Source organism: Panthera tigris, chromosome C1, assembly GCF_018350195.1.
Source record: "Panthera tigris isolate Pti1 chromosome C1, P.tigris_Pti1_mat1.1, whole genome shotgun sequence".
NCBI classification, from domain to species: Eukaryota; Metazoa; Chordata; class Mammalia; order Carnivora; family Felidae; genus Panthera; species Panthera tigris.
In genome coordinates, this window is record NC_056667.1 from 187,205,928 (window position 1) to 187,233,223 (window position 27,296).

The following is a 27,296-nucleotide window of genomic DNA, read 5'->3' on the forward strand; positions in this document are numbered from 1 at the left end:
CTGAGGTGAAATCTAGAGTGGGATACTCAACTGACTGAGCCCCCCAGGCACCCTATCTCAAAGTAATTTTTGATTGTGCATCTGATCATGTCCTCATGAGAATTAAATATGATAATTTAAAGACTTTTCTAATTTGAAATACTTTACTTTTTTCAAATTAACATTTTTTATTAGTGAGGTGTTTTCCATGTATATTTTTTATGTGAAATACAATCTTTTCACTAGCCCATTTTAATATTGCAATTTAGTTTTTAAACAAAATCCATTTCTGTTGGCCTAGTACTTTTTAAAAAATGTTTAGGGATGCCTGGGTGGTTCAGTCAGTTAAGCATCTGACTTTAGTTCAGGTTGTGATCTCATGGTTTGTGAGTTCAAGCCCTTCATCAGGCTCTCAGCTCTCAGCGTGGAGCCTGCTTCGAACCTCTTTCCCCTTCTTTCTCTGCCCCTCCCCACCTCTCCCTGACCCTCCCCCATCTCTGCCCTCCCCCACTATGCACATGCTTCTCTCTCAGAAATAAACATTTTAAAAAAGGAAAAATATTATAATTATTTGCTACCTAGCAATGTGCACTTTCTTTTTAACTTGCTTGCCCTATCCTTTCCCAAATTATGTAGCATGCATACTGTCAGTAATGGTGGAACATAAAGTCATTGTTCATTTTGATAGAGTAGGCAGTTAGTTAGGATCTAGCAGGAGGCCTAGAGGCCAGCAAAGAGGAAGTACAGCTATCTGGAAAGTCAGAGGCCTGTCCTAGCAGCATTCCACAAGAAGCTGGATCAGACCAGACAGATCCAAGATGGCAGGTGCCATGACAGAAAACCCCTGACCAAATAAGGAAGAGAAGGCTCAAAACCCTGCTTCTGAGAAATCCTCAGCCCAAGCAACCAATATCCCATGCCCTAGTTAACAACTGTCAATAAGAGATAGAAACCCAAACCCAATATCACAGTTCCTGTGCTTGCTCTTTCTTTTGTGCTCTTTTTTTTATTTAGTTTGAGTATAGTTAATATACAGGGTTATAATAGTTTCAGGTGTACAATATAGTGATTTAACAATTCTATACATTACTCAGTGCTCATCATGATAAGTGTACTCTTTAATCCACGTATTTCACCCATCCTCCCACTCATTTCCCCTCTGGTAACCATCAACTGATTCTCTATAACTAAAGAGTGTGTTTCTTGGTTTGTCTGTCTCTCTCTCTTTCCATTTGCTCATTTGGTTCTTAAATTTCACATGTGAGTAAAATCATATGGTATTTGTCTTTCTCTGACTGACTTATTTCCCTTAGCATTATATCCTCTCTAGCTCTATCCATGTTGTTGCAAATGGCAAAATTTCATTTTTTTATGGATGAATAACATTCCATTGTGTATATATACCACATCTTCTTTATCCATTCATCAATCAGTGGACACTTGGACTGTTTCCATAATTTGGTTATTATAAATAATGCTGCTATAAACATAGGGGTGCATGTATCCCTTTGAATTATTGTCTTTGTATTCTTTGAGTAAATATCAGAACTGTGATTGCTGGATTGTAGAATAGTTCTATTTTTAACTTTTTGAGGAACCTCCATATTGTCTTCCACAGTGGCTGCACCAGTTTGCATCCCCACCAACAGTGCACAAGGCTTTCTTTTCTCCACATCCTCACCAACGCCTGTTGTTTCTTGTCTTGCTGATTTTAGCCCTTCTGACAGGTATGAGGTGATATTGCATTGTAGTTTTGATTTGCGTTTTCCTGATGATGAGTGATGTTGAGCTTTTTTTCATGTGTCTATTGGCCATCTGGATGTCTTCTTTGACGAAATGTCTGTTCATGTCTTCTACCCATTTTTTAATTGGGTTATTTTTTGAGGTGTTGAGTTGTATAAGTTTTTTATTTTGGACACTAACCCTTTACAGATATGTCATTTGTAAATATCTTCTCCGATTCTGTAGGTTATCTTTTAGTTTTGTTGATTGTTTCCTTTGCTGTGCAGAAAGAAGCTTTTTATTTTGATGTAGTCCCAAGTTTATTTTTGCTTTTGTTTCCCTTGCCTCAGGAAATGTAGCTAGAAAAAAGTGGCTACAGTTATTAGTGTCAGAGAAATTACTGCCTTTGTTCTCTTCTAGGATTTTTATGGTTTTAGGTCTCATATTGAGGTCTTCAAGCCATTTTGAGTTTAGCTTTGTCTATGGTGTAAGAAAGTGGTCCCGTTTCTTTCTTTTGCATGTGTAGCTGTCCAGTTTCCCCAACACCATTGTTGAAGACTGTTCTTTGCCCATTGGATATTCTTTCCTGCTTTGTCAAAGATTAATTGACCATATAGTTGGGGGGCTTTCTATTCTGTTCCATTGATCTATGTGTCTGTTTCTGTGCCAGTAGCATACTGTTTTGATTACTTTGTAACATAACTTGAAGTCCAGGTTTGTGATGCCTCCAGCTTTGCTTTTCTCTTGCAAGGTTGCTTTGACTATTCAGGGTCTTTTGTGTCCCATACAAATTGTAGGATTGTTTGTTCTAATTCTGTGAAAAGTGTTGCTATTTTGATAGGGATTGCATTAAATATGTAGATTGATTTCAGTAGTATTGACATTTTAAGAATATTTGTTCTTCCAACTCATGAACATGAAATATCTTTCCATTTCTTTGTGTCATCTTTAGTGTCTTTCATTAAAGTTTTATAGTTTTCAGAATAAAGATCTTTCACCTCTTTGGTTAAGTTTATTCCTAGTATTTTATTGGTTTTGGTGCAATTGTAAATGGGATTTTTCTCTTTCTTTCTTTCTTTCTTTCTTTCTTTCTTTCTTTCTTTCTTTCTTTCCTTCCTTCCTTCCTTCCTTCCTTCCTTCCTTCCTTCCTTCCTTCCTTCATCTTAGTGAGAGAAGCATGCAAGTAGATGCAAGAGAGGGGCAGTGAGAGGAAGACAGAGAATCCAAAGCAGGCTCTATGCTAACAGTAGACAGCCCAATGTGGGGCTCAGACTCAGGAACCACGAGATCAATACCTGAGCTGGAGTTAGATGCTTAACCAACTGAACCACTCAGGTGCCCCAGTGAGATTGTTTTTTTTTTTAATTTCTCTTTCTGCTGCTTCATTATTGGTGTATAGAAATGCAACAGGTTTCTGTATATTGATTTTGTATCCTGTGACTTTACTGAAATCATTTATCAGTTTTGTAGTTTTTGGTGGCGTCTTTTGGGTTTTCTCTATATGGTATCATGTCATCTGCAAATAGTGAAAGTTTTACTTCTTCCTTACTGATTTGGATGCCTTTTATTTCTTTCTGTTGTCTGATGGCTATGGCTAGGACTTCCAGTACTATGTTGAATAAAAGTGGTGAGAGTATACATCCTTGTCTTATTCCTGACCTTAGGGGAAAAGCTGAGAGAAAAGCATTTCCCTGTTGAGTGTGATGTTAGCTGTGGGTTTTTTATATAGGGGCTTTATTATGTTGAAGAATATTTCTTTTAAACCTACTTCACTGAAGGTTTTTTATAATAAATTGATGTTGTACTTTTGTCAAATGCTTTTCCTGCATCTCTTGAAGTGATTATATGGTTTTTATCCTTTCTCTTATTGATGTGATCTACCTCATTGATTTATTTGGGAGTATTGAACCACTGTTGCATCCCAAGAATAAATCCCACTTAATCATGGTGAATGATTTTTTTTAATGTTTTGTTGGATTTTATTTGTTAGTAATTTTTGAGGATTTTTGCATCTATGTTCATCAGAGATATTGTCCTGTAGTTCTCTTTTTTTGTGGTGTCTTTATCTGGTTTTGCCATCAGGGTGATAACTGTCCTCATAGAATGAGTTTGGAAGTTTTCTTTCCTCTTCTATTTTTTGGAATAGTTTGAGAAGAACAGATATTAACTCTTCTTGAAATGTTTGGTAGAATTTGCTTGGAAGTTTTTTTGATTACAGATTCGATTTCATTGCCAGTAATCATGTTGTGTTCAAATTTTTTATTTCTTCTTGGTTCAGTTTTGGGAGGTTATGTGTTTCTAGGAATTTATCCATTTCTTCTAGGCTGTCCAAGTTGTATAATCTTTCATAATATTCTCTTACAATTATTTGTATTTCTGTGGTATTGGTTGTTACTTCTCCTCTTTCATTTGTGATTTTTGTTCTCTCTGTTTCTCTTGAGCTAGTCTCCTTTTACATCTCAAGAGTGTACTTTCAGTTTAATGAACTTTCCCGCTTGTGTCACTCCTTTGGTGTGCTGTGTCTGTCCTTGAATTCTTTCTTGGGATGAAAACAAGAACCTTTGGCAACCTCTTTGGGTTGGGCTGGGTCGAGGCCCCAGGGCCTGGGGTCTCTGAAATTCACCCAGCAACAATTAACATATATTTACTTTACTTAGTTCTAAAATATGGTAATAGACAACACTTATTGAGTGCCAGATGCTTTATATTTATCATTTAATCCTCACACCTGGCCTGGGTTTTATTATCCCAATTTTATGGAAGAAAAACAAACTCAGAGGGATTGAATACCTTACCCGAGATTATACATAGCTAAGAAGGCAAGAATCAAAAATCTAAACCCAGGACTTTTTTACTCCAAAGTCTGTGTTATAATCAGATTTCACTCTAAATTAAATAATTCATGAACTATCAAAATTCACCATGAGGAAGAGTATGCTTCCTGCCAATCTAGAGTGTTTATAAATTAAAAGATAAGGGACTGTAGGATATAGATTAATATATTAATGGGGGAGCAAATATTTTTTTCAGAGTAGTATTAACACTTTTATTTTCAACCCACCTTGATCTTTGAAATCTCCTGAAACAAAATATTTAATTAAAAAGTTGTTATAAAGATCTAATAGAGGGACGGTATTTAAGTTTTCTTTCTTTAATGTAAGTTCTTCACCCGACATAGGGCTTGAATTCACAACCACAAAATCAAGAGTCACATGCTGTACCTAGTGAACCAGCCAGGCACCCTGAGGGACAATCTTTAAGGAACATTGGCTCTAAGCCATTACTGTCTTAGATTTTGTATACCAAATAGTTCAGAGGATATTTAAATTGGAAAATAAGCATTTCATTCTGTAATTCATACACATTTGGAGCTGTCTAAATTCCAGATCTTTTCTAGTTTGTCAAGAATTTATATTACAAGTGGATGTTGACTTTTGTCACATAATGCATCTATTGAGATAATTATATGGTTTTTCTCCTTTAGTCTATTAAATTGGTGAAATGCATAGACTGATGGGTTTTTTAAAGTTTTGTTTTAATTCCATTTAGTTAACATTCAGTGTATATTAGTTTCAGGTGTACAGTATAGTGATTCAACCCTTCCATATATCACCCTGTGCTGATCAAAAGTGTAATCCCTACTTTGGCTCAGGCCATGGTCTCACAGTTCAGAAGTTCAAGTCCCTCATAGGGCTTTGTGCTGATAGCTTAGAGCCTGGAGCCTGCTTTGGATTCTGTGTCTCCCTCTCTCTCTGCCCCTCCCATGCTCACACTCTGCCTCTCTCTCTCTCTCAAAAATGAATAAACATTAAAAAAATTTAAAAAAAAGTGCAGTCCTTGATCTCCGTCACGTTAACCCAACTTGTTCTCTATATAGATGGATGTTTAAATGATACATGTCATACATATTTTTTGGTACACACACGCACAGTTTCTCCAGCTCCATACGAAGTAGTTGGATCATTGGATATACATGTAGCTTTACTAGATAGTGCCAAACTGATTTCCAAATCGATTGTACCAGTGTATACCCTCACTAACAGTGTATGATAATTACAGTTGTTTCATATCTTTAAAAATACTTTTTATTGTCAGACTTCCTAAATATATAGTGGGTTTTAATTGTGGCTTTAATTTGCATTTCCTTAATTGCAACTGAGTTTGAGTACCTTTTCAATATTGGTTCACCATTTGTATTTCCCTTCCTGTGAATAGCCAATCTAAATATTTTGCTCATTTAAAAACTTCTAGGGGCGCCTGGGTGGCTCAGTTGGTTGAGCATCCAACTTCAGCCCAGGTCATGATCTCATGGTTCATGAGTTCGAGCCCAGAGTCAGGCTTTGTGCTGACAGCTCAGAGCCTGGAACCTGCTTCAGATTCTCTGTCTCCCTCTCTTTTTGCCCCTCCCCTATTCACGCTCTGTCTCTCTCTCTCTCTCTCTCTCTCTCTCTCTCTCTCAAAAATAAATAAAAACATTAAAAAAATTAAAAACTTCTAGATAGTTTCTATTACTTTTTTGTTGGGATTCTATACATATTCCAAGTAAGAGTCTTTTATTAAAAATATGTTTTACAAATATATTTTCCTTTTCCAAGGTGTCTTTGCTCTCTCTGTAGTGCTTTTGAGGAACAAGCTTTTTAAATCTTATTGTAGTGGAAGTTACCAATTTTGTCCCTTATAGCTAGTGCTTTGTTTCTTGTTTCAGAAATCACTGTGTGGAAGCTTAAACGAGCCTGTGCAGAGAGACCACATTTAACAGGTTTTGTGGGTTTTTTGTTTGTTTTGTTTTTGTTTTTAGAGAGCGTAAGCAGGGGAGGGGCAGAGGGAGAGAGAAAGAATCTCAAGCAGGCTCCATGCTCAGTGTGATGCAGGGCTCAATCCCACAACCCTGGGATCATAACCTGAGCCGAAATCAAGAGTCAGATGCTCATCTGAGCCATCTGACCCAGCCACCTATTTTATGTTGACAGTCCAATGAAGTTCCAAGTCAACAGGCAGCATCAACCACAGACATGTAAGTGAAGATGTCTTCAGATTATTTCAGCCCTCAGCCATTGAGTCACTCCCAGCCTTTGAGTCTCCCAGCTGAAGCCCCAGACACTGTGGAGTAGATACTAATCATCTCTTCTTTGCTCTACCCAAATCCCTGGTCCATAGAGTCTGTGAACACAATAAAATTTTTGTTTTATGCCACTAAGTTTTACTAAGTATTGTTTAATGCATAGCATAATTTTATTTTGTTAAAAACATATACTTGCATCATTGAATAAATTTAGAAAAATGGGGAAAATACACATAACTGAGTTGTCATGGTTTTCTCTGGATCATGCATATTTACAAATAATGACACAAAGTTAACTGAAAGGAAGAGAAATTTCATTCAAATTTAAAGATACCTGAGGATCTTTCCAAATATTTGTTTTTTATTAAATTTGTTAAAACAAAACAATAGCAACAGTTCATCTATTTCTTCCACCCTCCAACCCCTGCCTCTGGCAACCACCAATCTGTTCTCTGTATCTATGAACTTGGATTCTATTTATTTAAAAAAAAAAAAAGAGAGATCATACAGTGTTTGCCTTTCTCTTTCTTATTTCACTGAGCATAATGCCTTCAAGGGGCACCACAAGGTCTTAAGATGATTTGTTATGTAAGAATTGTGGAATAAAAAGACCATGGGAACCTTTAAAAAAAAAATGTTGTGATAGATGCAACCTAACAGTTTTTAGTGTCTGGAAATACTGATATTATAAGAGAACCAAACAAACTATGCTCAGTCACCTGATGTTGGGAATAGGGTGGTGTTCAGACTACACATTGTTCTCCCCAAATCCATTTTCCATAGTATTATCTAGGTATATGGACTCCTAGTGAGAAATAGAATTTTCCAGTATCCTTTCTAGCTAGATGTAGGTGTTGACTAAAGTCTTGCTCATGGAATTTGAGAAGTGAGTGCCACTTCTATGTAACCAAAAGGAAATGGTCCTTCATTTCCACTTTTTCTTCCTTCCTGTAAGCTGGTTGATAAGGACAATATCCTGTGAGTTCAAAGAGCAATGAGAAGGGGAGAACTGGGGCCTTTGAATCTCATTGTGGGATCGAGGTGCGCTACCTACCTTAAGACTGTTAGAAAGATTTAAAATTCCCATCTTATTTAATCCACTGCATTTTACATCTATATTACATTAAACTCTCCCTCCACCCCTTAACTTACACAGGTAGTTAAGAATAGGAGGGGAGAGACCGAAAGATAATAGGATTTGTACGAGCACAGCCTAGGAAGTTGGCAATGTTGGAAATTATCAAGATACCACTTTAAATCAAAATCTGTAAAGGGTAGATCAGGAATCTAAAAAGGAAAGGAGGTTGCTGTCTTTAATCATATGTTGACTCATTTGGTCAGTTATTGGTCACTTAAGTATCTGGAATTTATACTCCCTTCCATAACCTCTCTTGTTTTTAATAGCTATTACAACATTCTGATGAGAAATAAAATTTATAATGCCGAAATTATTACATAAATGCCTATTTTGGCTTTTAACATTTTTTGCCTTTTTTACCATATCCTAGTCAAGTAAAATAACTGCACCTTTCTTTCTTTCTCTCTCTGCTCTCTCTTTAATGATAAACTATACATAAGGTAAAGTTTACCATTTTAACTATTTTTAAGTGTACAGTTCTTTGCCATTCAGTACATTCACACTGTTGTGCAACCATCTCCAGAACTATTATCCGTCTCCAGAACTTTTTCTTCATCTCTAACTTTAACTCTATAACCATTAAATAATAACTCCCCATTGTACACTGCCCTAAGTGGTTCTCTTTTTTGTAATAAAATACCCACTAAAACATCAGAAAGCTTTTAATGAGACTGAGTGGATAACTGCAAACAATAAGATATAATTGGGAAAGTGGGCATTTGATGTTAATTTTTTTTTTTTTAAGAGAGAAAGAGAGCATGAGTTTGGGAGGGACTGAGAGAGAGGGGGACAGAAGATCTGAAGCAGGATGTGCTTGACATGGGGGCTCGTACTCATGAACCTCGAGATCATGACCTGAGCTACAGTCAGAGACTTAAGCAGCTGAGCCATCCAGGTACCCCAGGAAAGTAGGCTTGTGTATGCCACTTCTATTTGTAAAATTATTCAACTGAGGGTATTTTCTTTACAGTGGCTGCTTGATTTCTTATCTGGAAACCCAAAAGCTAAATGGAAAATTTTTTCTTTAGTTTTCTATTCTTCCTCTTAATTTGTACTGAAACAAGCTTTTGTTTCATTCAACTTATTCCTTTAGGGCACTATTTTTCATCTGCTTATTCAAAACTGGAAACCATAATCTTCTTGATCTCCTAATGTGTGTCACCATGATGAATCATATGATAAACAAAAGCTAATGATCCTTTTGGCAGGAAATAAATACAGGAATGGAATGCTCAGTAAGCAAAGATCTTTCTCCTTAATTAAATACATTACAATAAAATAGGAAAAGTGAAATAGGTAACTTTTTTCAGAAATGTCTTCAGAAAACTGTGAAACATTTTGTGTTTTCATCATTGTTGACTTGATTGCCTTTAATATGTATTAACCTTTACAAACTACCTGAACTCAGATGTTTTAATAAGTGTTACTTTTTGATTACTATTAAAATTTCGTGGTAATATGAAAAAGTAAAGCCCTATGAGTCAGTCGTAGTTGTTTACCCCTGACACTCTAGATTTCATAATCTTAATTCCAAACACACTGATAATTATTAATCCACTTTATTACTGAAACAGAAAAAATGTAAGGAGCCAATAAATCAAACGAATATACAAATCAAAAGAATTATAAAAAAAACAGAAAACTAGTACCAGATGCAGTTCCTAAGAACTACTAGATTAATGTTAGAAATATCATATTCTTTTTTTTTTAATTTCCTTTTAATATTTATTTACATTTGAGACAGAGAGACAGAGTGAGAGCAGGGGAGGGGCAGAGAAAGAGGGAGACACAGAATCCAAACCAGTCTGCAGGCTCTGAACTGTCAGCCCAGAGCCTAACGTGAGGCTCGAACCCATAAATCATGAGATCATGACTTGAGCCAAAGTTGGACGCTCAATGAACTGAGCCACCCAGGGGCCCCTCATACATTCTTTACTGTGAATAATGTAGGGGAAAAAAAGTAATTGAGATGTGTGGTTGTAGAGCATACATGGGGTAGAGATTACATAGAGGTGGGTTTTTTTAAATTTTCTTTTTAATTCATATAGTATTGTATTGCTGTAAGAAAGAAATAATCCTTGATACATAACAGTAAAGAGATCTCAGATACCTGAATTTGAATTAGAGCAATTGGATTTCAAGAAAGCTGCTTTCTTAGAAAATCTCTCCCAGCCTCAAATTTTTATTTTATTCATATTTAGGTAAAAGGAAATAATAATTTTAGAAAGAGAAATTGCTACTTTATAAGTAAAATTTTCCTGTAATTTCTTTTTTCTCCTTGATTAAAGATTTTTTCTCTACTGTAGACTTTGGAAGTCTTAACTTTCAATTACCTTTCCAGCCACCATTGAAAGTTTATTTTACGTGAAAGTGAAGTGGCTTTCTTTCATGTTTCAACTAAATTTTAATTACTGTATTCTGTGTGTTGAAAAGAGTGTAGGATTACATGTTGCCTTGGGAAAGATATCACAAGATGTAGGACAACAAATATAATTTTATTCTTGTCATGGCCTTGCTTAAAAACTCTCATTTTACACAGAATGAAATCTAAATCATTGATCCAGCATTCAGGACCCACTGTGAGCTAATTGCAACCTTTATTTTCCCAACCTCATCTCCTTCCTATTCTACGCTAGCTAGACTGCTCACGTAAATCACAGCCTCTTCAAAATTTAGAGGAGAATTTTCTGAGGAGTCAATCTTTTACCTAAGCAGTCTCTTTTCAGAATTCTTTTTTTTCTGGACACTCAAATTCTGACATTCTTTCAAGGTCTAGCTCAAGTACCACTTTCTTCCTTAAGCATAGTGATATCTCCCTGCAACTCTCCGCACTGAATGTACCTTTACCTCTTTAAGAATTCTCTTCATTCTATTTATATTCTGTTCTTTATCTTATGTTTCAGATCTGCCTCTTCAGTCCTGAGTAATAAAGACATTGTTAGAGGTATACTCAAGTAGAAAATACATGGGTGTTAAATTCAGATATAGCTAATTGGTGTGTACGAATTTTGCATTTCCCTCTTGCTAGCTAGCTGTGTGACCTTGTGCCAGTTAAACTTCTATACCACAATTATCTGTAAAATGAAGAGAATTCCATCTGTCTTGCAATGTTAGTTTGATAGTTAGAGATAAAATATGTAAAGCATATGGTACTATGTACATAGTAGGTGCTCAACAAATTATTATGCATAGTTGATTTTTAATCCCCATTCAAGTGGTAGCCACCAATAGGCATCCCTGTTGAGTTAATTTGCACTTTTTTGGGGGGGGGGGTCATTTTAATACTTACAAAAAATCAAAACAAGATTAGATAGGCTGTGTACAGTAGCTGTGGCTTACAAAACATAGCAGTAATTTTTACCTGGTGAGTATAAAGAGAACCAAGGAGGATTCAGGTGTCTTTTACAACCAAGGGTGTACACAGGGCATCACCACATTAAAGGACAAAAAAATTCACATTTTCTACATTGGAAAAAAAAAGCACAGATCTCCAAATGTCTCTGAAGACCGAAAAAGTCAAAGTTTTCTGAAGGGTGGAAAAGAAGAAATCTGAAACGAAACTCTACATGTAAAAAGATTTTTACTTCACAAGACCAATTTTCTTGGCTTCTGTTTCATATATATCAACAATCTCCACATTTTGACTATAAAAACTTCTGCTTTTTCATCAAGTACCATGGCAACATCATCTAAAATGCTCTGAGGTGAACTATGAACCATAACCTTAGAACAAACAAAATAAACTATTGTAGCTTCTTCTTCACCTATGTATTTTATAATTTTCTTATTAATCCATGGTCTAATCCATCATTCCATCAATATAGAATCCACAATAGACCAGTCCAGGGGATAAGCAAAGAGCTCAGGTTTGGCCATAGGGATTTTCTCAATGAGACCTTAATGTGTTTGAGCTTTTCTTCAGTGTTTACAGTGCCTTTGGCAGCATTTTTATCATCTTCACCATAATCCAAGGGAACTAGTTTCCTTTTTGGGGATACATCATCACTGTCTTCATCCTCAAATTTGTTAAAGACGCTATCTATGGGGAGTTTCTTTCTCTTCACAGAATTAGGTTGACCAGGACTATTGGAAGCACCCAGTTTAAGACTTAGCTCTATTTTTGGCCCATGTTCCTCAAGTTGCTGTTGATCTGGTGAATTTTCATGAGGAATAACAGTACCACAAGGAGACTCATCCCCAACAGTGTTGGGGGTTGCATTGCCACTGGCAGAGGAAACAGATGGAGCAGAACTAATGGGCCTCAGAGTTGGTTTGAGACAGGGCTTTTGCTCCAACTCTTCTTCCTCTTCCATTGGTTCCTCCCATTTTTCTTCTTTTTCTTGTTTTTCTTCTTCCTCTTGCTCTGATTCTGGTTCTTGCTTTATCTGTGATTGCACAATTCAGCCTCTTGTTCCATCATCTGGATCCAGGTGCCCTTCAGCCAGAAAGGCACTGCCTGATTTCCTCTAGCTCTTCCTTCTCTTTTTCTGTCCCATTCATCTGCTTCCATTTCCTTTTGCCTACCAGGCAACCTTCTCTGAAGACCGCTTCCTCTGTAATATTTGGGATTGTCTCTATCATCATCATAATCTTCTAAGAATTCTTTTAGTCATTTAGCTTCTTTTGCCATTTATCTTCTTCTTTCTTCTCTTTCAGCCTCTTTCTCATACTCCTGGGTTTTCTTCTGTTCTCAGATTTCCCAATTCTTAAGGTACTCTTGGTAAGCAGCTTCTTTCTCTCAGAGTTTTCTTTCAAGTTTTCTTTGTTCATAAGCATCTTCTTTGTCCTCTCCTCAGTCCCACTTCTTGTCTCTCTCTCTCTCGTTCCCATTCCTTTTCTCACTCTCACTCCTGTTCCCTCTCTCTCTCTCTTACCTGCTCCAGTTCCCTTTCATGATCTTGCTCTTTTCTCTTGATCGACTCTGATCTGATCATGGTCCTGGTCTCTCTCTTTTGTGTGGTCACGATCCCCATCCCATTCTCATTCCTGCCCTCGTTCCTTCTCCTTTTTCTATATCATATTCTTAATTGATATACAAACAGTTCTCATTTGACTGTTAAGTTGGATCTAACCTGCCTCTTACGGGGGTCCTGAAGGACATCTTGTGTGACTAGGAAATCCTAGTAACCTAAGGTTCTCAAAGGCGATGATTTTGCCCCCAGTTTTGCCCCCAGGATATATGGCTTTGTCTGGAGACAGTTTTGTTTGTCACAGCTGGAAGATAGTATTTACTGGGTAGAGGCCAGGGATGCTGCTAAATAGTCTATAATGAACAGGACAAAAAATCCAGTCCAAAATGTCAATAGTACTGAGGTTGAGAAACCCTGCTTTAAATTCATTGTCCTTTGGACTCCGAAAAGACAGCACAGTCAAAAGTCTAGGATTAAGGAGTTCTGGGTTCTAGTTTCAGTTCTGTTGACTACAAGTGGTGCACTGCAGGACAAGTCACTTAACCTACTTCTCTATCCTCTGTGCTTCCTACAATGTAAATTAGCTATGGATCTGTCCAGTACAGTAGTCATTAGCCACATGTGTCTTTTAAGTTTAAATTAAATAAAACTAAAAATTAATTTCCCTGTTGCACAAGTCCGATTGCAATTGTTTAATAGAAATATATGGCTAATGGCTACTACACTGAACAACACAGATGTGGAACGTTTCCATCGTTCCAGAAATTTCTTTTAAAAATGTTTTAACCTTTATTTATTTTTGAGAGAGAGACAGAGCATGAGCAGGGGAGGGACAGAGAGATGGAGACACAATCTGAAGCAGTCTCCAGGCTCTGAGCTGTCAATAGAGCCTGATGCAGGGCTCGAACTCATGGACCCCAAAATCATGACCTGACCCGAAGTCGGACAGTTAACCAACCGAGCCACCCAGGATCCCCCACATCATTGCAGAAATTTCTGTTGAACAGTGCTTGTCAAGAATTTTGGTTACATTCAAATTCAGGCCTTGATTTTTCAATATTTAAAACGGACATATTGAATTACATGATCTCTAATGTAACTTCCAGCTTTCCAGTTTTGTGATCCCAATTTTTTTAAGTAAACTCTTTGTCACATGTGGGGCTTAAACTCACGACCCTGAGATCAAAAGTCACATGCTCTGCTGACTGAACCAGCCAGACACTTCTAGTTTTGTGATTCTAAATGAGAATACGTAAGTAATGTACCTTAGTAAAATAATTATAAATGGGTGGCTAAGGAATTTTGGAAACACCCACATTCTAATCAGTGTAATCATAGAGTGTTTGTATTAGCATGTCTGACACTGAAGCTTAGACAATTTTATGGTACCTACCGAAAAGGTATGGACAGGACTTCCAGTTTCTGGATCAGCATGTAAAGATCTTGAAAGTCATCACTCCATCCTAATACCAACTGAAAAGCTGAACAAACAAAACAGCTTAGCTCCATCAGAGATGTGAGGTTACAGGATAAAAAACTACCCCCAAAATTGGAGCGACAGGCAAATACTGAGAATTACAACTTACCAGAGCAGAAATCCTGAGCAGAACCCTCAACTGGAACCCATACTGTGATAGGAAAATCTAAACTATAATTGATGAATTGCTGGGGGCTCAAAGCAGGTAAGTCTGAGAGTTAAAAACTCTAGGGGAGTGCAGTCATGGTGGGGGGCATAATTTTGTGAGTTTTATTTCTAGGAGCTCAACCAACTTCTCAAAGTAAATATTGGAGAAAAATCCCCTCATGGCTCTGGCAGGGGAAGGGGGAAAGGAACCCTTTTCAAATAACCAGAGCATTCTTTCTTTTCTTTTTAACAAGGCCCACCATCAAGAGAAATTATTTTACCAGAGCCTAACTGATCCGGGGGTTAGGGAAATACCCAACTCCAGCCCACTCTAGCCATCCTTTCCCACTTAAGTGGGGGAAAAACTTAGAAACACTTACGAAGTTCACAGTTCAAAGGCACAAGCTCACTAAAGACTGAGACCTAATGATAGGACTATAGAAAGCTTCCCTTACCCTAACATCTTACCACCTCACTAAAGAAAAGTCCTATTTATTGCAGTTCCTTTTACCCAGCACATCACGTCTGGATATTAAAAATTTACAAGGCATACTAAAAGGCAAAAAACAATTTGAAGAGAGAGACTAAGCATCATAACCAGACTCATAATATGGCAGGGATGTTGAGAATTATCAGAAAGGGAATTTAAAAAATTGTGATTAATATGCTAATAGGTACAAAAAAGAGATATACAGCATAAACAGAAAGATGGAAATTCTAAGATTCAAAAAGAGATGCTACTGATCAAAAGCACCATAACAGTAATGAAACATGACTTTTATCAGTAGACGACATGGCTAAGACCCTTTGAGCTTGAGGATATGTCAATAGAAACTTCCAAAATGGGAAGCAAACAGAAAAAAGACTGAACAAATCAGAACAGAATATCCAAGAACTGTGGGACAACAACAAAAAGTGTAATGTGTGGAATGAGAATACAAGAGGAGGAAGAAAGGAACAGAAGAAATATTTGAAGCAATGAAGACTGAGAATTTCCCCAAAGTAAGGACAGACACCATATCACAGATCCAGAAATCTCAGAGAACACCAAGCAGGATAAATGCCCTCCCAAAAAAGCTACACCTAGGCATATCACATTCAAACATTAGAAAACCAATGATAAAGAAAAATCTTGAAAGAAGCCAGAGGGGAAAATATACCTATCTATAGAGGAGCAAAGATAAAAATTGCATCTGACTTCATTTCAGAAACCATGCAAGCAAGTAGAGAGTGGAGTGAAATATTTAAAGTACTGAGAGAGGGGCGCCTGGGGGGCTCAGTCGGTTAAGTGTCTGACTCTTGATTTCAGCTCAGGTCATCATAGTTCGAGCCCACATTGGGCTCTGCACTGACAGCGTGGAACCTGTTTGGGATTCTGTCTCCCTCTCTCTCTCTCTCTGTCCCTACCCCTCTTGCTCTCTATCTCTCTCAAAATGAAGCTCAAATGGATAAACATTAAAAAAAACAACAAAAAGGAAAAAGAAAAAAAAATAAAGCACTGAAAGAAAAAAACACCAACCTAGAATTCTGTACCTGTGAAATTATCCTTCAAAAGTAAAAGGGAAATAAAGACTTTCTTAGACAAAATAAATACATAAATAAATAATAGAAAAGGGAAATTATTCCCTTGCAAGAAATGTTAAAAGAAGTTCTTCAGAGAGAAGAAAAATGATAGAGGCCAGATACTCTGGTCTACATAAAGAAAAGAAAAGCATCAGAGAAAGAATAAGTGAAGGTAAAATAAAACTTTGTTTTTCTTATTTTTAATTGATCTAACAATTGTTTAAAATAATAGCTACAATATGTTCAGTTATGTGTGTTTATGTATATATGCATATGCATGCTTATGTATAAGTGAAATGAATAATGCAAGGGATGGAGAGAGGAATTGGGAAATATTTTGTTATTATAAGGCTCTTGCAATGCCTGTGAAAAGTATAGGGTTATTTAAAACTGGATTTGGATTAGTTGTAAATGTATATTGCAAACTCTAGGCAACCACTAAAGAAAAAAATAGAGGAGAGGAATAAAATATTCAGTTAGGGGCACCTGGGTGGCTCAGTTGGTTAAGTGTCTGACATTAGCTCAGGTCATGATCTCATGGTTTGTGGGTTCAAGCCCCGCGTCGGGCTCTGTGCTGACACCTAGAGCCTGGAGCCTGCTTTGGATTCTCTCTCTCTCTCTCTCTCTCTCTCTGTTCCTGTCTTGTTCCTGCTCTCTCTCTCTCTCAAAAGTAAACGTTAAAAAATTTAAAAAAGGGGCGCCTGGGTGGCGCAGTCGGTTAAGTGTCCGACTTCAGCCAGGTCACGATCTTGCGGTCCGTGAGTTCGAGCCCCGCATCAGGCTCTGGGCTGATGGCTCGGAGCCTGGAGCCTGTTTCCGATTCTGTGTCTCCCTCTCTCTCTCTGCCCCTCCCCCGTTCATGCTCTGTCTCTCTCTGTCCCAAAAATAAATTTAAAAAAAAAAAAAAAGTTGAAAAAAATTAAAAAAAAATAAAAGAAAATATTCAGTTAAAACCATAAAAGGAGGAAAAAGTGGAAGGAAAAATAGGAACAAAGAATAAGGGCAACAAATAAAATCCAGTAACAAAGATGGTACATATTAGTACACAATATCAATAATCACTTTAAATACCAATTGGCTAAATACACTATTTAAAAGACAAAGATTGTTGGGGCACCTGGGTGACTCAGTTGGTTACGAGTCTGACTTTTGGTTTCAGCTCAAGTCATGATCTCACAGTTTGTGGGTTCGAGCCCCACATTGGGCTCTGCACTGACAGTACTCGGAGGCTGCTTGGGATATTCTCTCTCTCTCGCTCTCTCTCTACCTCTCTCTGCCTCTCCCCCCTGCTCATGCATGCACTTTCAGTCTCTCTCTCTCTAAATAAATAAACTTAAAAAAAATTTTTTTTAATTGTCAAAGTGGATCAAAAAATAAGACTCAACTATGTGTCATCAAAAAGCAACCCATTTTAAATACAAAAAGACCCATATAGATGAAAAATAAATGTATGGAGAAAGATAAACCATCCTAACACTAAATAAAAGAAAGCAGGAATAGCTATATTAATTTCAGATAGAACAGACTTCAGAGCAAGGAAATTTATCAGGGATAAAGAGGGGCATTACATAATGATAAAGGGGCCAATTATCCATGATATAATAATTCATAATTTGTATGTTCTTTTTTAAAATTTTTTTACTAATGTTTATTAATTTTTGAGAGAGAGAAACAGAGTGTGAGTAGGGGAGGGAGAGAAAGAAGGGAGTCACAGAAACTGAAGCAGGCTTCAGGCTCTGAGCTGTCAGCACCGAACCCATCAACACAACATAGGGCTCAAACACACAAACTGTGAAATCATGACCTGAGCCGAAGTCACACGCTTAACCGACTGAGCCACCCAGGCGCCCCCATAATGTGTATGTTCTTTTTTTTTTTTAATAAAAAAATTTTTTTTTTTTAATGTTTAGTTATTTTTGAGACAGAGAGAGACAGAGCATGAACGGGGGAGGGTCAGAGAGAGAGGGAGACACAGAATCTGAAACAGCCTCCAGGCTCTGAGCTGTCATCACAGAGCCTGATGTGGGGCTTGAACTCATGGACCACCAGATCATGACCTGAGCCGAAGTTGGACACCTAACCAACTGAGCTACCCAGGTGCCCCCATAATGTGTATGTTCTTAACAAGAAAACATTAAGGGGCATCTGGGTGGCTCAGTTGGTTGTTTCCAACTTTGGCTTAGGTCATGATCTCACATTAGGGGTTTGAGCCCCAAGTCGGGCTTTGTGCTGACAATGAAGAGCCTGCTTCAGATTCTCTGTCTCCCTCTCTCTCTGTTCCTTCCTGACACACTCTCTCTCTCAAAAATAAATAAATATATTTTTTTTAAAGGGCGGGGGAGGGCGGTGCCTGGGTGTTTCAGTCCAGTTGGTTAAGCATCTGACTTCAGCTCAGGTCATGATCTCATGGGGCTCTCTGCATCGGGCTGTCTGCTGTCAGCCCAGAGCCCACTTCAGATCCTCTGCCTCCCTCTCTCTCTGCCCCTCTCCTACTCCCTCTCTCTCAAAAATAAATAAACATAAATAAATAAATAAATAAATAAATAAATAAATAAATAAATAGAAAACATCAAAATATGTGAAGAAAAACTAATAGAACTGGAAGGAGAAATAGATAAATCTCCTCCAAGTATATAAAAAATGGACAAATCCATCAGGCTGACGTAAGGACATAGTTGAACTCAATATCACCATGTTGATCATATTGGATATAGTTGACATCCATCAACTGCTTCACAAAGCAACAGCAGAATACATATTCTTCTCAAGTTTACATGGAAAATTCACCAAGATAGGCCTCATTCTGGGCCATAAAACACACCTTAACAAATTTAAAAGAATAGAAATTAGTGGAAAAGCTTTCTCCCTAAAGTCAGGAACAAGACAAAGATGTCCACTCTAACCACTTTTCTTCAAATAGTACTGGAAGTCCTCACCATAGCCATCAGAAAACAGAAAGAAAAGCCATCCAAATGGGTAAGGAAGAAGTAAAACTTTCACTATTTGCAGATGACATTATACTATATTAGAAAACCCAAAAGTCTTGACAAAGAACTACTAGAACTGATAAATGAATTCAATAAAGTCACAGGATACAAAATCAATGTACATAAATCTGTTGCATTTCTATACACCAATAATGAAGCAGCAGAAAGAGAAATTGAGAAAATAATCCCATTAAAGTGCACCAAAACCAACAGAATACCTATGAATAAACTTAACCAAAGAGATGAAATGTCTCCAACTCTGTCCAAGGGAAACTGTATTCTATCTACTACAGTTGAGTATCTGCTTCAGTTGGTAGGTTGTCCATAATGGGAATGGTTGCATGTAGGTTATTATATAAGATATCACTACTTATCAAGTTAATCTAATTAATTTACTTGCTCTGAACCATGATGAAAAAGTAACTCAAAGATTATAATTTACCTATGTTAGTCTTTATTTTTTTTTCAAGTTTATTTATTTATTTTAGAGAAAGACAGGGAGAGAGAATCCCAAGCAGACTCCACACTGTCAGTGTAGAGCTAATGCGGGGCTCGAACTCATGAACTGTGAGATCATGACCTGAGCCAAAATCAAGAGTTGGATGCTCAACTGACTGAGCCATCCGGATGCCCTGATCTATGTCATTATTTCTTTGAGGTGATAATCCTCTGACTGATTTACATAAGTAGTCCAATTGTCTTGGCAGGTGTAATTTTCATTGTTAATTAATTTAGTAACATTCTAAGGTTATATAGGTGAAGTGAACTGAGACTCTTAACCCTGTTATCAGAAGAGAAACTATTTGAGTACAGGACCACCTGGTAGATTAGAGAGGGCCATTTCAGTTCATGAGTATGCCCTGGTGAAAATAAAGTGAAACTTCACTAAAGTAGAATAGGAAGGATAGAAAGGGAGGTTAGAAATGAGAGCCATACCACTCAACATCAAATTACAGGAAGAACTGTCAATTATGGACCCCAACAGAAAAATCTTAAATTGGAAAGAATCACCAATTACAGTCCCCAATGGGGAAAGAGGTACATTGCATCTTCTACAAGAAATCAACTACCCCTGCAACTCAGCCAATGAGAAATTGTCATCATGAAGACCCCGTGCTTTTGTCCAATCAACTTGCATTCAGAACATTCCTTCCCAACTTCTTCCTGCTTCTCCATAAAATAATATTCCTCTCCTTTGTTTGTTGAACTTACCTATGGTTTTGCCATATTTTGCATGTTCTGAATTGCAATTCTCTATTATTCCTGGATAAAGACATTTTTACTGGATTTGCTTTTAAGGTTAACACATTTTGTCATGAAAATTAGGCCAGAAATATGATTTTAGTATAGCAAGGCCATGTTGTTTCAGAAGGTGACTAAGTAACAATTTTACTAAGGAAATATGTTCTTCAGGTGACAAATGTGTTGGCCTTGAGGTCTGCCTGAAGAAGTGGCTATAGCTTCACTGGTGGAGACACCTAAGTGTTGATAAAAGACTCACTCATAAAACCAAAGCTTATCCCCACTCCAGGGAGCTACCAGAAGTCTCAGCACAGGAAGACTTTTGGCATCTAGCTGACACTAGATGCCATCTAAATGCAGAATTTGGGGGGCACCTGGGTGGCTCAGTCGGTTGAGTGTCGGACTTTGGCTCAGGTCATGTGATCTCATGGTTTCGGGTTCAAGCCCCGTGTCAGGCTCGGTGCTGACAGCTCAGAGCCTTGAGCCTGCTTTGGATTCTGTGTTTCCCTCTCTCTCTGTCCTTCCCCTGCTCATGCTCTGTTTCTCTCTGTCTCTCAAAAATAAATAATAAAAAAAATTTTTGAAAAAATTAAAAAAAAATAAATGCAGAATTTGGCAGACTCAAGAAGGGACATAGAATAATGACATGGAATAATAGACATATAGTGAAATAGATAATTTATTCCTTTTATTTTATAGTCTGCAAATATTTATTGGGTGTCTCTTGTGTATAAGACACTATTCAAGGGCCTGAAAGTATATAGCAGTGAATAAACTCCCCGTGTTCATAGTGCTCCCATTTTACTAGGGGGAACTTACAATAGACAAATTATATGTCAGCTGTTAAGTGCTACAGTGAAAAATAGAGAAAGGAAGGGAAAAAAGGACGCTATTCTCTAAAAGAAGGTGAGGGGATGCTTTACTGATGTCCTAGTATGTTTGGGCTGCTATAACAAAATACCACAGACAGTAGATTACAATTTCTTTCTTCCTTTTCTTCATCTTTTCTTTTTCTTTCTTTCTTCCTCTTTTTCTTTCTTTTCTTTCTTTCTTTCTTTCTTTCTTTCTTTCTTTCTTTCTTTCTTTCTTTCTTTCTCTTTCCTTCCTCATTTCCTCCCTTCCTTCCTTCTTCTTTCCTTCCTTCCTCCTTTCCTCCATTCCTTCTTTCTTTCTTTGTTTCTTTCTTTCCTTCCTTCCTTCATTCCTGCTTTCTTTGTCTATAGGCTGGAAGTCCAAAATAGGGTGATTGTGTGAATGCCATCTTCCAGACTGGTTGTATTCTCACATAGTTGAAAGCTCACATAGGGAGCTCTGTGAGATCTATTTTATAAGAGTACTAATCCCATTCACTAATGCTCCTCCCTCATGATCTAAGTACTTTCAAAGGCACTGCTTCCTAATACCATCACCTTGGGGGGTAGGATATAAATTTTGAGAGGACCTGAACATTCAGACTATAGCAACAGATAAAGTGATTCTTCAGCAAAGGTTTGAAGATTGTGTGTGGACATTTGGGGAAGGAGAATTCCAGGTAGAGGGACAGCTTATGTAAAATCCCTGAGAATGGAATATGCTTTGTGAATTTTAGAAGCAGCAAGGAAGCCATTTGTCTGGACTGAAATAAGGGAAGGCCAGAATAGTTGGAGAAGGTAAAGAGGTAAGTGTGGGAGGAAAACACAGGTACTTTCTCGTTGTTTCAAGTGGAATGGGAAACCACTAGAGAGTTTTTAGCAGAGGAGTAACGTCTTATTTCTATGTTAAAAGACCACTTTGCTTACTGTGTTGAGAATAATGCATGGGTAGGGAGAGTGCATAGGCAGAGGCAGGATGACAAACTGGTATGAGATTATAATAACCTACAAAAGATTTAGTGGTAACTCACATCAGGGTGGTAGTGGTGGTGGTGTAGAAAAATGGTTAGACTCTGGATATATTTTGAAGCTATAACTGAAAAAATTAGATTGAATGTGAAGTATACAGGAAAGATGGCAAAGATACTTCTTAGGTTCTTGGACAGCACACCTGGAAGAATGGAGTTGCTAATTACTAAAATGGCAGATCCCAGAGCAAGAATAATTCCTCTCCGTTTTCTTGAAGTTTTCATATATTTTCACATATGTTCTTCACAACCAGAGAGAGATGCTGAAAAGGCATAATTGGGAAATAACTACTGGAAATTACTTTCAACTTTGCCCTCTTGCAGTGAAAGCAGGTATTAGTAGTAAAGGGGAGCATATAGCTGGCTAAGGCAGAAGAGAAAGTAACTTTTAATCTCAGGGTTGTGAGTTCAAGTCCCACATTGGGTCTAGACCTTATTAAAAAAAAAAGGCTATTAACAAACAAACTGTAAAGGAATGGGCATGGCTGTGTTTCAACAAACTTTACAACACTAAAACTTGAATTTCATCTAATTTTCAAATATTACTAAATACTATTCTATTATTTAAATAAAAATTTAAGTTTATTTTGAGAGAGACAGAACGAGAGAGAGAAAGAGAGGGAGAGACAGAGAATCCCAAGCAGGCTCCACGCTTCCAGTGCAGAACTGATGGAGGGCTCCAACCCTCAAAACTGTGAGATCATGACCAGAGCCGAAACCAAGAATTGGAGGCTTAACCAACTGAGCCACCCAGGTGCCCCACTCTTATATTATTTTAAGAATAGTACCAAGCAAGACACTCTGCAAAACCTAAAATATTTACTGTTCACAGTTTGCCAAGTTTTGGTACAGGTGAAAAGATGGGACATTAATTAGTTGATAATCTTGGTATGTGGGGTTTCATTATGCTAGTATAGAGTTGACATTTTCCTAATACAAAGTTTTTTAAATGTTTAGGTGTACCAAAGGTGATTTATCTTGTATGTCTTCCTTCTCATCCCCTTCCGACAAAAATCTCCTGAAAGTTGTCTATATCTAGTAAACGCAGCCGTTTGTCTTGTTTTTCTGAAAAAGCAAAAACTCTTCTGAAGCCTTCAGTAGTGTTAAAATAAGCACTTTGGATTGGACATTTCGTGACTGCGGAAGTAGAAAGCACAAGCGCGATTAAGGAAAAGACTTTGTTGTTCTTTTTCAGGGTGTGGGGATAGTTGTCTGTTTTCTTGTTATTATACACTACCAAGACCAATCCCCTTTTTACAGGAAATCAAAACAAAACCCCCTTTAGTGAGCACTCCAGGATTCTCCGCCCTCAAATGAGTCCCGGAAATGACGCCATCAGCCAAATGCTACCTCTGCCCGGCCCCAGGAGTGGCGGTGTATTAGCGTCAGCACGTCTGTCATCCTACTCGTCCAGCCTGGGAAGACTGACTGGAACGTCCCGGCTGGCGCCAGCCCCCGAATCTTCGGGAGCCCGGTCGACTGCGAATGCGCAGGAATGCTGGGGCGGGGCTTCAAGTCACTCTGCCCCCGGCCTGCGCGACCAATGAATAGCGACTGCCCCGGGGCCGGCTAAATCCTAAGAGGCCGGAGTTATTAGCCGAGAGGATAGCCCCGCCCTTGTTTCCTTCAGGCCCTCGCTGCCCGCCTCGCGCCGTCGTCGCCCCGCCTCCTCTCGCCCGCCTTCCCTGCTGCGAGGTGAGGTGACACGGCTGGGGAAGGGGGCGAGGGAAGTAAGTTAGACGTCGGCCTGGCGGCGTTGGCGTAGCCCCCAACGTGAGCGTGGTGACGGGGAGCGGGTCGTAGCGAAGAAGTGGCCGCGTGGCAGACGTGGGAGGGTCCCCGGTGCGTGGTGGGGAACGCGCTGTAGAGTCTGTGGCGGCTATGAGGGGGCGAGGTCGACCCGGGTGTGTCCCAGTGCGGTCTGCAGGGCGTGGATAGCGGGTCGGAGGATGCGGAGGAGCTCGCACTGCACCATTTCCAAAGCTTCTCTTGGCAGCTTGCACACCTTAGGTTTGCCTCTGTTTCCGTTGTCTGGGTTGTGAGGAGGAAATTTAAAGATCCCTAAAAACACTGGGAAGCTTTCCCGGAGTGTTTACCTTGCCAGTGCGTGCTCCTTTCTTCCAGAGGTAGAGGTAGAGAGGCCAGGTGGGCAGGTTGGCTTTCACCCTGCGAGAATTGTTAAAACAAACAAACCAGGAATTCCTCACCCTCCTCCCCACGCCCTGCCCTGCAACTCAACGACAAACATTCCCTACAAGTCTTAAGCAGACTAGAATATTCTAAGGGATTCTTTGTCTTTGAAATATAGCACTAGTAAGTGTGGCTTTCTTTTTGTTTCTAGAAAATATGAATGGCAACGGTGTTTTGCGGTTTATTACCACTGGACGCATTTTGGGTTATGAGTACTTGTCTCAGGGTCTGCGCTAGAGAATTCTAACTTTATATTGATGTGAAGTATTGTGTTAGCAGTGATGTTTTCCCGAAGCACTACTTTCTGTAAAATCAATCAGTATAAAAGCTTAGCTGGTTGTTTGCAGGAAGTGAAGTAGATAAATCTATAGTTCTGATAAATCTACAGTTTTTATTATGGCCCCTTTTTCTAGCAAACTTTTTGCGTATTTTTGTCTTTCACAGATTTATTTAATCGCCCAACTACCATGATGAAGATAAGTTGGAGTGACTGCTAGAACTGAATTTTATTGATCAGAAGACAGCCCATTTGACTTCACTTATTTTTGTTTTCCCTTCTGCTTTGAGCTTTACTGTAATGGCTGAAAAACTTGGAAAATAAAATGAACATGCTGTGGTCTTGAACATAATTTTTTTTTTTTTGGAGGAAAAATTAAAGTGCCAGAGTGAAAGCCAGAATGGCATCTAGAGAGAGGCTCTTTGAACTTTGGATGCTTTATTGTACAAAGGTAACTGCTTTCCTTTTTATTTCTAAGTTTTAAAGTACTTTGTTGTAAAATTTTGTGACTGGCCTTATCACTTTAATGCATAGTATTATAGTAATGACCCAGAATTTAACAACATGGATTTTTCTATTTTCCACTTTTCCCAGGTTTGAACACATACACGATACTGACACCCGTTTTAAACCTCTAGGGTGTGGTTTTTATTTTTCTTCAGTGATTTTAAGTTATGTAAGTAATATGACCTTAGCAGAAAAATAAAATATTTTTATTTTTGTGTTTTTCTTTTTCTCCCACAAGTAGGGGTAGGATAGAGATATTTTTATGAGAAGAACATTCAGCATTTTTTCCTATAATTAACCTTTTAAATGATGTAAAAAATGTTATTCATTATATAAAAATGTTATTGATTTGAGGTGGTTACTACAAGCTTACTGATAGTACCTTATGAGTATTGTCTCATTTAATCCTCACAGCAATTCTGGGAGGTGGCTATTGTACTTATCCCTTTTTACTGGTAAGAAAATTGATTAAAGGGGCTGTTGAGAAGCAGAACTGCCCGAGTCAAGTCCATGTTTTTATCCAGGATGATTCCTTAATATTTTTTATTTTCTCATTCAAAAATAATGTTTTCTGTCTTGGTCTTTATGTGATTTTTTACATGTTAACTTTGATATTAAGGAGAAGGGTACTGAAAAACATGTTTTTCAAGAGAGGAGCTACATTACTGCTTTGAAGATACTGGCAAGGGTCAGAGAAACATCTCTAATTTACTGCTTAAGTTACTTTAAGTCTGTGGTGAAGTTCTCAAGTCTCAGCTTCTGTTTCTGCATTATCCCCCTTCAGACTCCTTTTTTATACTTTCAGCTTTTTAAAGAACAAGTTATTCTTTAACAAGTGATCTTAGTTATCTCTAATACTAAATTTTAGAGGTCACCCTGGAATTTTCTTTGACTTCCTGGTTTGGTATTTCTTATAATTAGTGAAGGATATACTTTGAAATGTTTGATATGGATTTTTAAAAAAGTTTTGTAGTCTTGTGTAATTTAATGCCAGAAATGTGTTTTTAAAAATAGACCACTCTTCTAATAAAAAAGGAATTGAATTCACCACTTTTGGAAATAGTCACTAACACGCGTCAGCCAAAAATTAAAATGCATTTTAGTATGAGTGGTAGTTTAAAAATGACTTATTTAAAAATACATCAGACATACTAGATTTTACATTTTCAGAATGACAAAAGTTAAATGCGATTACATTGTCTTATTCATTACTTTTTTTGTTTTTAGGTGGAGTTAATGTTTTGTCATTGTGCTTATTCAAAAAATGGTATAGGGGTGCTTGGGCTGGCTTAGTCAGTAGAGCATGGTACTTGTGATCCCAGGGTTGTGAGTTCAAGCTCCACGTTGGGTGCAGACATTATTTAAAAATAAAATCTTTTAAAAAAAGAAAAGATAGTATAATTTGTTGGCATACACAGGCTTATTCTTTATAACTTTTAATATAAATATGAATCCTTACTCTTTTATGAAAATGTCTAAGTAAATAATGAAGACCCTTCATGGTCAAATTTTGAAGCCTATTTTTGGACAGGAAGATAAATCCCATTTTTATGTTTAAGTTCGTTGTGTACTTATTAAGATTTAAACTTTTTCAGCTTTTTTCAAAAATTGTTATTAAAATAATGATTTTATGTTTCATTAGTTCATGTTTAAACTTGTAAGCTAGATGACAATTTTCTTTTCTACAAACACTTTGAATTCAAGCAGTTTCTAAACATACCTCATACATATAACACTTCTGCTCCCTGGTGAGGATGATTGCCAGATACCCAGTTGTTCTCCATACTTCTCTCTAGTCTTAGTGCTCGCTCAAGCATATTGCCCTTCTAACCACGGGATTGTTTTTTTCACCTAACTTTTAAACTCTTTTTTACACCTTTGATGGGCTTTCAGACTACTTCAGGATTCCTCAGATATTCTTTTAGCTCCAACTTAGACTCTCTCTGGGCTTGCAGTTGTGAGGTCTAGTTTTGGCTCTGCTCCTGTTTTGTTTTGTGACCTTGAGCAAGACTTACCTCTTTGGGTCTCACAGTTTCTCATTTTTCACGTAAGAGTATGTGTGTACATATGTATGTGTGTGTACAGCGAGAATGCTTGCCTAATTTACCGTTAAGGTTTTCATTTGTTTTTTTTTGACCTCTGAGGGACATGCATTTATTTTGTTGTCCTTCTTACGGATTGTCATATAGACCTTTTTAGTTCATCTTCCTTTTTAA

General features: G+C 37.8%; 2 protein-coding genes across 18 annotated transcripts in view; both read left to right on the forward strand.

Moving 5' to 3' along the window:
• CARF (calcium responsive transcription factor) overlaps positions 1 to 24,920 on the forward strand; it is a 101,640-nt gene extending 76,720 nt beyond the window's left edge. For 7 of the 16 annotated variants that reach the window (XM_042995093.1, XM_042995100.1, XM_042995114.1 and 4 more), the window contains 2 exons: positions 23,367 to 23,948; positions 24,741 to 24,920. In XM_042995093.1, the coding sequence (XP_042851027.1) occupies positions 23,367 to 23,423 (57 nt within the window). In that variant the 3' untranslated portion in view covers positions 23,424 to 23,948; positions 24,741 to 24,920. Of the gene's footprint in view, positions 1 to 6,406; positions 6,461 to 6,650; positions 6,895 to 23,366; positions 23,949 to 24,740 lie in introns of those variants that run through there. The other 9 variants (XM_042995104.1, XM_042995096.1, XM_042995099.1 and 6 more) reach the window with 8 other exon arrangements.
• Positions 24,921 to 24,944: 24 nt separating this feature from the next.
• NBEAL1 (neurobeachin like 1) overlaps positions 24,945 to 27,296 on the forward strand; it is a 177,491-nt gene continuing 175,139 nt past the window's right edge. For both annotated transcript variants that reach the window (XM_042995091.1, XM_015540971.2), the window contains exon 1: positions 24,945 to 25,024. In XM_042995091.1, coding sequence (XP_042851025.1) covers positions 24,974 to 25,024 — 51 coding nt within the window. In that variant the 5' untranslated portion in view covers positions 24,945 to 24,973. The remainder of the gene's footprint in view (positions 25,025 to 27,296) is intronic.